This window comes from Notolepis coatsorum, assembly GCF_963971535.1.
Source record: "Notolepis coatsorum genome assembly, chromosome: 5".
In the NCBI taxonomy this organism is placed as follows: Eukaryota; Metazoa; Chordata; class Actinopteri; order Aulopiformes; family Paralepididae; genus Notolepis; species Notolepis coatsorum.
Window position 1 is genome coordinate 169,244,082 of NC_140169.1, and position 12,575 is coordinate 169,256,656.

At 47.6% G+C, this 12,575-nt stretch overlaps 1 protein-coding gene across 1 annotated transcript in view; it reads left to right on the plus strand.

Moving 5' to 3' along the window:
* lrp1bb (low density lipoprotein receptor-related protein 1Bb) overlaps positions 1 to 12,575 on the plus strand; it is a gene marked incomplete at its 5' end in the record, with an annotated part of 1,188,884 nt that overhangs the window by 705,003 nt on the left and 471,306 nt on the right. Inside the window, 1 exon segment of the mRNA XM_084314368.1 lies at positions 96 to 341. Within this exon segment, the coding sequence (XP_084170494.1) occupies positions 96 to 341 (246 nt within the window).

Genomic DNA, 12,575 nt, shown 5'->3' on the forward strand with positions numbered 1-12,575 from the left:
ATAATAATCTTAACATCAACCAGGTAGGAAGCTCACATAGTGAGGACTTGAACTCTGAGGTGACCGAAGCGCCCTGTCTCTGCTCTCCCCTCCAGATAAATGCCTAGTAGCCAGGGGGGGCTGCAGCCACCAGTGCACGGTGGCACCGGGACACGGGGTGGTGTGCTCCTGTCCCCCGGGGCTCCACCTGGACGGCAGCAACAGGACGTGCGAGGCGGTGGACTACTGCAGCCGCCACCTGAAGTGCAGCCAGGTGTGTGAGCAGTACAAGACCACGGTGAAGTGCTCCTGCTACGCGGGATGGAGACTCGACCCCGACGGAGACAGCTGCCACAGCACCGGTACGCACGCACGTACACATCCCGCCGACGCTTTTACCGTGTGTGGATACTGTGTGAGAGCTCTGACCGCATCCCTCGCCTGTTACGGTTTGCGAAAATACGGTCGCAAAGGCTGTGTGTTTGTGCATGTGTGTGTGTGTGTGTGTTAGGGCTGCAATTTTAGCACAAATTGCTATAATTGGGTACAGTACAGTACAGCTCAATACACACAATTATGTTATGATCCATTGAAAATGGGGGACCCTGATGTAAACAAGACGAAAGTCTTTCTCTGGTCTGCATCCCCTTAACAATTGTGTGTATTGAGCCGTACTGTATTGTACCCATTCTGCAATATGTTAATAAAGTTTTCAATCAATCAATCACAAATGTAACTGTACTGTATATCTGTATGTCATGTATGTCATAAATGTCATGATTAGATTAGATTAGATGAGTAGATTCGATTCTTATATCTGTATATCCGTATGTTGTGTATGTCATAAATGTCCGCACCAGCAACACGTAGCGAGAGTGAGAGAGAGAGCGAGACAGCCCCCCCACACCCCCCCCTCATCTGCATGCGCAGTAGTGCACCGCACGGTACAGGCCCTAATGCCCCGCCCACGCACAGTACAGGCCCCGACGCCCCATCCACACACAGTGCAGGCCCCGAAGCCCCGCCCAGACATTGGGCTATGCGGCTCTGCAGATATACCCTACTCGCTGAAACTACTGTTTGGACTTGGGAGGGGGAGGGGCGGAGCGCAGCACAAGATAGCAACATAGCATGCAACACAATAATAGTTTTTATCTCGATTATCTTGCTTTCATGATCGTGGTAAGCCAAACTCTTTTAATTTCATTAGATTAATCGCCCAGCCCTAGTGTGTGAGTGTGTGTGTGTGTGTGTGTGTGTGTGTGTGTGTGTGTGTGTGTGTGTGTGTGTGTGTGTGTGTGTGTGTGTGTGTGTGTGTGTGTGTGTGTGTGTGTGTGTGTGTGTGTGTGTGTGTGTGTGTGTTATTGTATGACTATACATTACCTATACTATACTCAGTGTTCTTGAGAGTTATTAAATAGTGCAACGGTGAGGTTTAATTAATGTAGTTAATGCAATCTAACCAATAGCTCTCAAGATTATAGTGTGTGTGTGTGTGTGTGTGTGTGTGTGTGTGTGTGTGTGTGTGTGTGTGTGTGTGTGTGTGTGTGTGTGTGTGTGTGTGTGTGTGTGTGTGTGTGTGTGTGTGCGTGTGTGCGTGCGTGCGTGTGTGTGTGTGTGTGTGTGTGTGTGTGTGTGCGTATGCGTGTGCGTGTGTGTGTGTGTGTGCGTGTGTTGCCGCAGAACTGTAGTCAGGGGAAAAGTGTGATTTTATAATAAAACATTTTTACTTCTAAAACCAAGCCTCAATGGAAAGTGCTACAATTGCTCAAATTGGTATTTCCTCTTACTCAGCATGCAGAAATTACATGGAATTGTATGTCCTTTTATCAAAATCACACTGCGATTGTAGATTCTATAATTATACACATGATCACTGCAGACGTGTAGTGATCCGACGGCGATACCTTTCCACAAAATTAACTGGCATGTCACCTGTTTCAGTGATACTGAGTTTGGAGTTCTGTATCACACTAGCTCCCGCTCTGCGTTTCATTGCATATATCTCGCTTCAGCATATATACACTGAATACATTTCAAAATGTACCTTTAAATGCCAGCATTTATCTGACCACACCCCCATCCGCTTACCTATATAAGCAGGGGTGGTGCCACACTCAAATTTCATCACAAGCAACGTGTGTGAATGAATGAATGAAAACTTTATTAACAGATTGCAGAATGGGTACAGTACAGTACAGCTCAATACATACAATTGTTAAGGGGATGCAGACCAGAGAAAGACTTTCGTCTTGTTTACATCAGGGTCCCCCATTTTCAATTCATCGTAACATATATGACATACATGACATACAGATAGACAGTACTGCTTCATCTATACATTTATGACATACCAGATTTGCAATTACAGTACTGTTTGTGATACAAAAAGAGTCCAGAAAGAAAAGAGTATATACATTAGGCGTGGAAACTGTACATTGGATTGGGTAGGTGGGGGTGGGGGGGGGACTGTACATTGGAGGTGGTTGGGTGGGTGGGGGGGGTGGGGGGGGGGGGTTGGTTAGGAGTGGGGGGGGGGGGGGGTTGGGTAGGAGTGGGGGGGGGGGGGGGTTGGGTAGGAGGGGTGGGTGGGGGACACTGTACAACTGTACAAACAACACTGTACATTGGATTATTGACAAGACCATACTTGGTAATTTACTGTACATTGGAGGGGGTTGTGTTCGGGCATTTACAGGGGCCAGTTTCGGGTTGCAGTCTCCCTTAGGTGTTTTTTGAGAGTGTTTTTGAAAGTGGGTAGTGATTCACATACCTTTACAGCTTTGGGTAGGGCGTTCCACATTGATGTGGCATAATTGCGAAACGTGTTTAGTCCCTTGTTTGAGCCGAATCTGGGTTTAACATGATTTGTGGAGCTCCCTCTGGTGTTGTGATCGTGGTATTCACTGACCTTTGGGAAGTATTTTGTCATGTACATGGGTACCTTGGTCGTGTAGTGTATCTTGTAGACCAGGCCCATTGCAAGTTGCTGTACTCTGTCGTCTACTCTAAGCCATCCTAGGTTGTCAAAGTGGGCAGGGGTGAGGTGGGTTCTAGGAGTAAGGTCAAGCAGTAGTCTGACCAGTTTGTTTTGAGATGTTTGTAATTTTGTTTTTAGCGCCTTTGAGGTGCTTTGGTACCATGAGGTGCAAGCATAGTCGTAGTACCCTTGAATGAGTGCTCCTGCTAGAGTCTTCAGGGTATTCTTGTTTACCAGTGAGGAGATCCGGTACAAGAATCGAGTTCGTTGGTTGACTTTTTTTATTACATTGGATGCCATTTTGTCACAGGAAAGATTTGCCTCTAGGATGGAACCCAGGTAGGTAATATCTTCTTTCCTTGTGACAATATTGTCACCCACTGTAACTGAGAAGCCGTCGGTCTTGCTGAGTTTGTTATTTGAACCGAAGAGAATGGACTCTGTTTTGCCAACGTGTTGCTATATGCCCACTTGACGTGGAGAAAAATATTACTCTGAGGAAAGGAAGAACAAGGAGATACGTTGACATCATATCTTTATTTTCTCTCTCACTATTTTCGAGAAAATACGGCGATATTGTCTTCGTACTGGAGTGTCTGGAAGATGATGATCATTCTAAAATCCTCCACCGGTTTTCGTATTGGGAGCACGCCGCTGCATGCCTCTCAACTGCAGTTCCTTGCTGTGTTGGTTGGGGTGAAACCTTTCAGGGCACAGCTGAACTGTAGGACGCGCCGCTGTTGTGAGAAGCGGTGGGTTTCAGGTTGGGTGAGTACTGTTTGCTGGCAGGCACCACTTGTCTGTTAGTGCTATGGGGGCTAATTGACAATGTTTATGAAAACCGGCCCCAGGCTAGGGTCCTTTGTTCAGCCTCTTAGGCGACAGAAGACCTTGGTCTGAAGCCCATTATAGTTTTAACTAGTGGGCCGCGACCATTAACACTGGTGATCCCTGTGTTTTCTGGACGAGTGGTTATCTCTCTGTCACCGTGTAGCCCCTTCTTTCATATCCAAATGAGAGTATTCCTTCACGAGGAGATATGGGCATAGATGTTCGATAGCGGAAGATCTATGTTCAAGTCAGCTACACAGGCCAGTTTGGGTATTGTGCTGGCTCCGTCGGGTGTTGGTAAAATCACCGTTGTAAAGCTGTGTTGACATCTTGTTTCTCTTTTCTCTTAAAAAGTGAGGAGGGTTTCAGAACGGCGGCCTGTCTGGGTGAGTGTTATATCATTGTGTACAAGTTCAGGTGATAGCTGCTTAGCTTACGGTTAGCCAGTCAGCTGTTAGCTGCGGCGTTAGCCTGCTGGGATCACTGCGTGGCCTACATAGGTTGGGCCTACTGTTAGCCAGTCAGCTGTTAGCTGCAGCGCTAGCCTGCTGTGATCACTAGGAAACGTTAGCTTGCTGCTATCGGCCAAGGCCCAGCGCGGGGTAGCTCCGGCTCCTCGCGCGCCGCCGCGAGCTCCCCTCTGGTCGCGTGCGCCGTTCGCTCGGCGTCTCGCGGGCAGGGGCAGTAGCGACCGACGGTTGGAGCGGCCGTTAGCTTAATGCTACTCTGTTGGACGTGCTTTGATTATAACATGTTTTAAACACTCTTGACTACGACGTCATCTTTGACAGAGGATGTTCGTCGAACCTGCCCTGGGCCAGGACGGCAAAGCCTGCGTCAACAAAGGGGACCGTAGCGATGGGTTGGAGCGGCGACGCTGCCCAGATCGAACAACACAGGACGGCTGTGTTTTCTACGGGGCCTTGAGACTGCACTTCGTTGATCTACGCTCCGGGTAGGACAAGGTTTGGCCAGACCTTATACACGTCTTCTGGCTTTACCTTCTAAATGTTTTGTAAATAACGATGTTTTCCAAAAACGTGTGTTGCTGCAATACATTTAGGATACGACGCAAGTTTGGTGTGAATTGTCTTGTCACTGGTAACTAGCTTCTCCGTGCAAATCGGGTTGTTGTTACAGATGTGAAAATGATCTGGTTGTTGTGTGAGAAACATCATGTGTGTTTATATGTACCGTGTACTCACAACTAAGGGGTAACTAACCTATGAAGCTATGCTTAGTGACAAATGAGTAAAGAATATTCTTTTCTCAGCCTGTGATGACAATGAACAGTGTGTTCACATATTAACAGGTTTTCCTGTTTTAACTGGCCGTATTAAGGGTAAAGTAGGAGGATTGTGTTTCCCCCCGGTTCCCTGGGGACTTCTTCATCCTCCTATCAGACATGTTGTTGCACTACATTGTGTCTTTGTGTGGTAGGGATGCGATGTAACCCTTAGCTTGATTGCTGAGGTTGTGCTAAGACTGCTGGAGAAACTTTATTTTCCTAAAAGAAAAGATTGTTTGGTCGCTTTCGTGTGTGCTTAGCAAGGCCTGTGGCCGATACTAATCGAGAATTAGGTATTCTCTCATTATGAAAAACGGCGTTCCTCTGTAGAGTGTTTTTGCCATTTTTTGTAGGTGATGATGGGTGTGTGTGTCATGTGACCTACAACTGGGTTGGACTGGCCACAGAAGCATATGTGTAAGTTTGGACCGGGGCTCTTAGAGAGCCCTCTCTATTCTGTGTTTTTTCCTTAGTAAAAATCAGATAGCAGGTTAGCTCATGCGCTGTGTGAAGCTGGCAAACGCTTCATAGAGCTGACTATGACTGTGTCATACTCTCTTTTTGTCATTACATCGTATCATGGGTGTGGGGTCGTAAAGGGGTGAACTGGTAACCTTTCCTCCCCCCCTTTTTTCTGTTGGTCAGGGGTACACCCCCTGTCCTTCAAGGTTCCTGTCACGTTGCGGTTCGGCACGTTTCGGTGGTGGGGGGGGGGGGGGGGGGGGGGGGGGAGGGAGTTTCCTGGTCCCACGGCCTGGAATATTGGGCGTGTGCACCGCAGAAATTCCCCGCCATAGAGTACGTCACTGTGCACGTCTCTGTTGGTAGGACTTCCGTGTGCTGTTCAGGTCCATGTGATGGATCTGTTTTCGGGGGGTGGTCAGGGCTCCTCCTCACCAAGCGCCTATTCGCCTATTCGCCTTCTGTGAGTTCGGACTCCTCCTTCCATGTGAGGGAGCCTCCTTCAGAGTACAGAGCCTCCTCCTCAGATTGTCAAGGTGAGTGGACCCTCTAGATAGAAGGTGTCCTATTCTATTGTGTATGTATTCGATTCAATTCGATTATTGAGTGTGTATGGGTTCAGTGCCTCTTCCCCGGAGAGCCCTAAACCAATTTTTTACATGGCTCAAGGTGCAATATATTCTTTTCAATCTGTACAGCTCGCGTGGGAAGTCTCTGGGATTCCCGTCTCCTTCCTATGGGAGGGTGGTGGGATGTAAAAATGTGAAAAAATTTTACCCCCGGCTGTGTAGACTGGGATACATACTGTTGGTGCTTCCTTCTTTTCTATTAAAAAAGAGTTGGAGTTAGGAAGTGTCACACCCCTCTTGTCGTTCCCCTGGGCGCCTTGGGGATTCAATGACAGGTCTAAATAGCCTGTTCATTGATGTGGGTGTGTCCCGACGCACGTATAGTGCTAGCTCGCTGTAAACAGGCGACTGACTGGCACGCCTTGGTTGCTTGAGGTTAAAACGGCGTTTTTATAAAGCAACTGGGATGGATGTTTTTCCTCTTCCGACGACCACATCCCACGACCTGGGTTGGTTATCGACGGATTCTCGTTCATGTCTGGGGGATGATGACGGAATGGATCTGAACATATGTAGAGGGGTCTCACGCCCTGGGGGTGGGCCACCGGCGCGGTTCGCCCGAACGTCTGGGTGGCGCCTTCTTTTCATGTTAAGATCAACACGCATATCTGCCCTTTCTCCTGGAGTAGGCATGTCGGCGTGGTTAGGGCACGGGACTGGTTCTGGTCACGCTGGTCCAGATCAGTTGAACCCTGTTGTCCGCCGGGGATGCAGATCTGCTGTTCTGGTACCCTGAGGGACTTGGCTTTTTTCAGGGGAAAAATGCCAGGTTGGTCCGGGTGTCACAGGGTTAAGCACTATGGAGACCCTGGTTGGGTACGTTTTTTACTCAGCACTGTCGTAATGGCTTACGGCCATGCCAACCTGTACACGCTCGACCTCGTCAGATCTCGGGCCGCTACACAGGTTGGTCCTGGTTAGTACTTGGTTGGGAGACCACCTGGGAATACCAAGTACGGTGTGCTTAGGGGCGGGTTCTCCATTATTTTTCGCTCCTCTCTCACGCATGGCGAAGAGGGGCCTGTTGGGGTGGTCTTTGACCTCCTCTGGTGGCCCTATGCTTCCCGTATCGCCAGGCCCGGTCCGAAGTAATGTTTCGTCGACCCGTAGGCCTGGGTTAACCCTTTTTGAAAACAAACACTTGTACTGCGGTATAGCAGGTGTGTTTTGGAGTTTTTTCTTGAGGGGTTATAGGAACATACCACCGCATTGGGTAACACCAAGGTGGTTGATTCCCTGGTGTGTTGGAGCAGTGTCAACTTCCCCGGGTTCACCGGTTGAGGGTGCCCCTGCACGTTCATGACGTCTGCCAATCGTGTCAGCCTTCTCTGCCTCAACCCCTCTGGGTGGGGGTTTTAAATGGAGGCTTGGTCATGCAACAACGCCAGCATACGCCCCTTCCGCCGGGGCGGCTGTGTTCAGCTGTCCCCTCTGGCGCCTGTCTCGTCCGCAGTCTCCAGGCTAGGGTTAACAGCCTGTTGCCTGGTTTTTTCCCCCGGTGCGCTGCCTGCTTCCGTTGGTTAAACCTTTTTGTGTGCTTACGCCATGCTGACTGCCTGTTCTGCAGGGTCAGTGTGCCAGGCGGTGTACTATTGGGGGGACAGGGCCCGCTCGGCTGAGGGGCCTTTGTCCGAATACGCTGGCGATGTGGGGGGGCGGGGTCACTAAGTGCCCACCTGGTGGGGTCTTGATGCTGGCATCATGGACTTCTCCGGGCCCCCGTTCCAGGGGGTCCAGTCCCTTTGGTGGGTCTGGGTCTTCCTTCGCGCTCCGCTGCTACGGCCTTGCCACGGGGTTGGGTTTGCCCTTGACCCCGTGATTCTGGGGGCAGTAACGAGGTTGTTTCCTCCGTTCGTTCCCGGGTGGCATGCGGGTTGTGCGTGTGTGTAGTCATGGGGTCAAGCCACGCTCTGCTCACCCTGTGCGTTGAGTTGCTTGAGTGCCTCTTCGCACGGTCGGGTCCGTCGCCCTCCCGTGAAGTCACCAATAGGGGGGGTGCCCTCCATTAGGGTGGGTCGGGGGGGCTCGGCCCTCCCTGATCTGATGGCTGTGGGGGGCCTCAACGGGGTGTATTTGTCGAGCTTCTAGCTCCCGCTCAGCTCCTATTATGCAATGAGACGCAGAGCGGGAGCTAGTGTGATACAGAACGTTAGGTTATGACTATAACCAAGTTCTGTTAACACTAGTGGACGCTCTGCGTCTAGACGCCGCTGCGGCCCTTGATTTTTCATTGTGGTGAAATTTGTTGGGAAGGAGATGAGTGTGTGGCACCACCCCTGCTTATATAGGTAAGCGGATGGGGGTGTGGTCAGATAAATGCTGGCATTTAAAGGTACATTTTGAAATTTATTCAGTGTATATATGCTGAAGCGAGATATATGCAATGAGACGCAGAGCGTCCACTAGTGTTAACAGAACTTGGTTATAGTCATAACCTAACGTTATAGATCATTGAAAGCCAAAGAAAGAATCCCCCCCAAAACTGAACCTGTTATAATTGGAATGACTTAGCATCGCGCCTCGAAGAAATGAGGGCTGGCTGTCCGGTGAACGGCGAGACCTGGTGATCTAGGATATACTGTCCGTTCTAACTTAATCAGTTTGAAACCTGCAAGGGGCGTTTGTTCACTCTGTTCATTCGGACACACACACTATCCCGCCGCATGCCGCACAATCACAGGTGTTTTTTCTAGGGCTGTCAGTTTATCGCGTTAATTAGATTAATTAATTACCCAGCAAATTAGCGCGTTATGAAAATTTACTCAAAATGTATTAAAAAAAAATAAAATAAAAATTATGTTTTTTTTATATATATTTTTTTAAATCTCATTCATTCCATTAACCCTTTCACTGCCGCACTACCAAAATGGTTAACCCTTTCACAGTGACAATACACAGAGGGTCAACCCTTTCGCTGCCACACAACAGCCGGCGACTGTCGGTTGTGTGATAGTAAAGGGTTAACCTTCTGTCGTGTGGCAGTGAAAGGGTTAAAACATAGAATAAACATTTACAGACTTTTTTTTTTTTAATATGGTCTATTTGCATGTTCTTGGTATCTGATTCTAGGGACATCTATGGATCTCAGGGAATGTATTCCCAGTGTCAGAAATACTGTGTCTGTTACTAGGCTTGAGTAAATTGTAATGAACCAAATGAGAATATCAATTCAATAGATTTTTTTTTTTATCTTTGACTGTGAATAACACCATGCAAAAATTGACCAGACCTGAAAAATCTAAGCAAATGAATAAAGGAAGATGATTAAACAGAAGGTTTTGTAGATACAGTACTGACTTCTGCCATCCGGACACATGCAATTTGAAATATGATTATAGAATATAAAATATCAGGCCTAAAATTGTTATGCGATTAAAATGCGATTAATTAGATACATTTATCACAAATCCTGTAATTAATTAGATAAAAAAATCGCCCCCCCCCCCCCCCCCCCCCCCCCCCGCATTCTAAATTCAAACTTTATGTTGCCGCGATTGTTTGTTATTGAATCTATTTCGTGAGTCTGCTCTGTAGCTGCCTGGAAGAGGATAGGGATATGGCGCAGTCTTTGGCTTGTCACATTCAGATTTATGGGCCTCGTTTTGATTACTTGCTTCTCTATTTCATACAAAGATTGATGGCAGTAGCGGCGCTAATCTTATGTTAAAGTAGCAAACGAATATGCAATTTCCGCTGGAAGCCGATCAAAATTGTATGGCGCTACCATAAATCAAATGTTGCACACAAATACAAACATCCTCATTTAATCTTGACAAAGGTGTTAATGAATTTGCTCTGAAGTTTTGAGGGCTTTCAGCTCCTCTTGCTTGCCTTTTGCATTGCAGATGCCATCATCGCGCTGAATAAGTAACTGTGGGTTTGTTTGAAATTAGCTTGCATAGCCATGAACGTCAGTTTTGCCGGTTAAGTTTGTGCCAGTCTGGCAGCAACAGTACCGTGTGCCTTTGTGTATAGTAGCAAGGACACTGTTTTAATTGCTTTTGTGCCACAACACAAACCATTCCCCAGAGAGCTATTCTGTGTTGAATGCTCTGTAGATAAGCTTCGCCGAGGTGCCCATTCATGAGACATGGTGAGCCAGCTTGCATGCGCTCCTGTGTGCGCATGCAGCTGGTTGTCAATGCAATTGGGTGCCACCACATGCACGTGTGTGTGGACGCCAACATGTGCGAATGTGTATCTGTGTGTGTGTGTGTTGTGTGTGTGTGTGAATGTGCATACGTGTACTTGCGTGGTTGTGTGGTACTGTAGTGGCATCGCCACAAATACAACTTGTTTGTTTGCACCCCCCCCCCCCCCCCCCCCTCCTCCTCCATGAAACCACCACCACCAACCTACCCGCCGGACCAGATCCCTTTGAGGCTTTCATCATCTTCTCCATCCGGCACGAGATAAGACGGATAGACCTCCACAGGCGGGACTACAGCTTGCTGGTGCCAGGCCTGAGGAACACCATCGCACTCGACTTCCACTTTAACCGTAGCCTTCTCTACTGGACAGATGTGGTCGAAGATAAGATCTACAGGGGGAGGCTTTCCGAGTCAGGAGGTACGTGCACATGCACATGCACACGCACACACACACACACACACACACACACACACACACACACACACACACACACACACACACACACACACACACACACACACACACACACACACACACACACACACACACACACACACACACAACTCATGCACACGCACACTCTCACCACCAGTGATGCCAGTAACGCGTTACTAAGTAACGCGTTATTGTAATCTGATTACTTTTCCCCGAAAATAGTAATCTAACGCGTTAATCTTTAAAAGCCAGTAATCTGATTGCAGTTACTTGTCCAAGTGGCTGTGCGTTACTATTTCGTTACTATCTCATCATAAATTCATAATGCAGGCGGAATGCAGTATTTTATTTCGTTTTCGACAGTCAAAAATACATTTTGAGCTGTTTTTCTTATTTGGGTGTGACGTCGTGTGGCAGTGAAAGGGTTACACAAGAATGTGTCCCGCGGCGTGACTGGTCCCTCTGTCTGTGAGTGACTCTGCTTTGGTACAATCACATTCCCCATCCACAGTCTGCGAATCAGAGGCAGAGTAGGGCGGGTCTTCACAGCACGTCATGTGACATATGCGCCAATCGTGTGACAGCAGGGCTCCGTCGTTAGAATTCCACCCCAAAACGGTTGTCTAAACGCAAAATTAAAAGTGATTGCGGTTTCTGTTCAGACTTCCATCCCAAAACGCTCGTCTAAACGTAGCCTCAATCACTACTTCACGTTCATATGCTGAGGAAACAAAATACTGTCTACCGCTAAAAACAGCACATCCAATTGCATTGAAAGCATCTGGAATCACAACACTAGCCGACGCTTTGACTAGGTACAGGAGGACTCGGATGTCCAACAGCAAAAGAGAGAGATTGTTTCTTTCCCTTTTGATTAATGTATATTTGATGGTGGCAGAGCAAAAGCTCTTATTTGCCAGATTTACAGTTAATTTACATGTTAAAGAGAGACTGATTGTATGTTTATAGAGAGACATTTATAAAAACAATTTAATAGTTACAGTTGATATAATTGAATAGTTCAGCCTGCATTTGTTAGATGTGATACACTGGTTTTGTAAAACCACTGGCTGGCTGCTCTAATGCTGTGAGCATCATAGACTGTTGCTTTACCATACTTGATGGTACAGAAGCTGAAGCACTAGTTTAACAATTTACGCTATGTGCAGAGAAACAAGTTAAAAACAATTTATGCACTTTCAATAAAGCGTTTAAAAAAAAACTGTGGGGGAACGACGACGACTTCGTAACCTAGTTACTTTCAAAGTAACTAAGTTACTCTGATAATCAAGTAATCAGTAAAGTAACTTAGATTACTTTTTAAAGGAGTAATCAGTAATCAGTAATCAGATTACTTTTACAAGTAATCTGTGGCATCACTGCTCACCACACAGACACAGTATACCCAAGGTGCCGTGATGTATCGGTTCAACCCATCATCAAGCCATTTCCTACCCCGAACCCGTCCACCATCCACCCCTCCAAAACACATCGTTCGGAGAGTTGCTCCCAGTGATAACACCCCCCCCCCCCCCCCCCCCCCCCCCCCAGGTCTGTGCCGAGGTGTTTATAAGCCACGGTCTGATAGCATCAGCTGATACCATCCTTCCCATTGACAAATTATTTTATTTCCTGTCGGGTTTAAAGCCAAAATGCTGAGTGAGGGACCAAAAGTCTTCAAGTGTTCTTCTTGTACCTCTCCTCAGAGGATGATGAATTAGAGTTTCTTCTTGGCTCTGTACAGAATATATATATATATATCCCATACATTGTGTGTCTGTTGTGTGTGTCATAGAAAGCCTCTCCCCCCACCGTACCT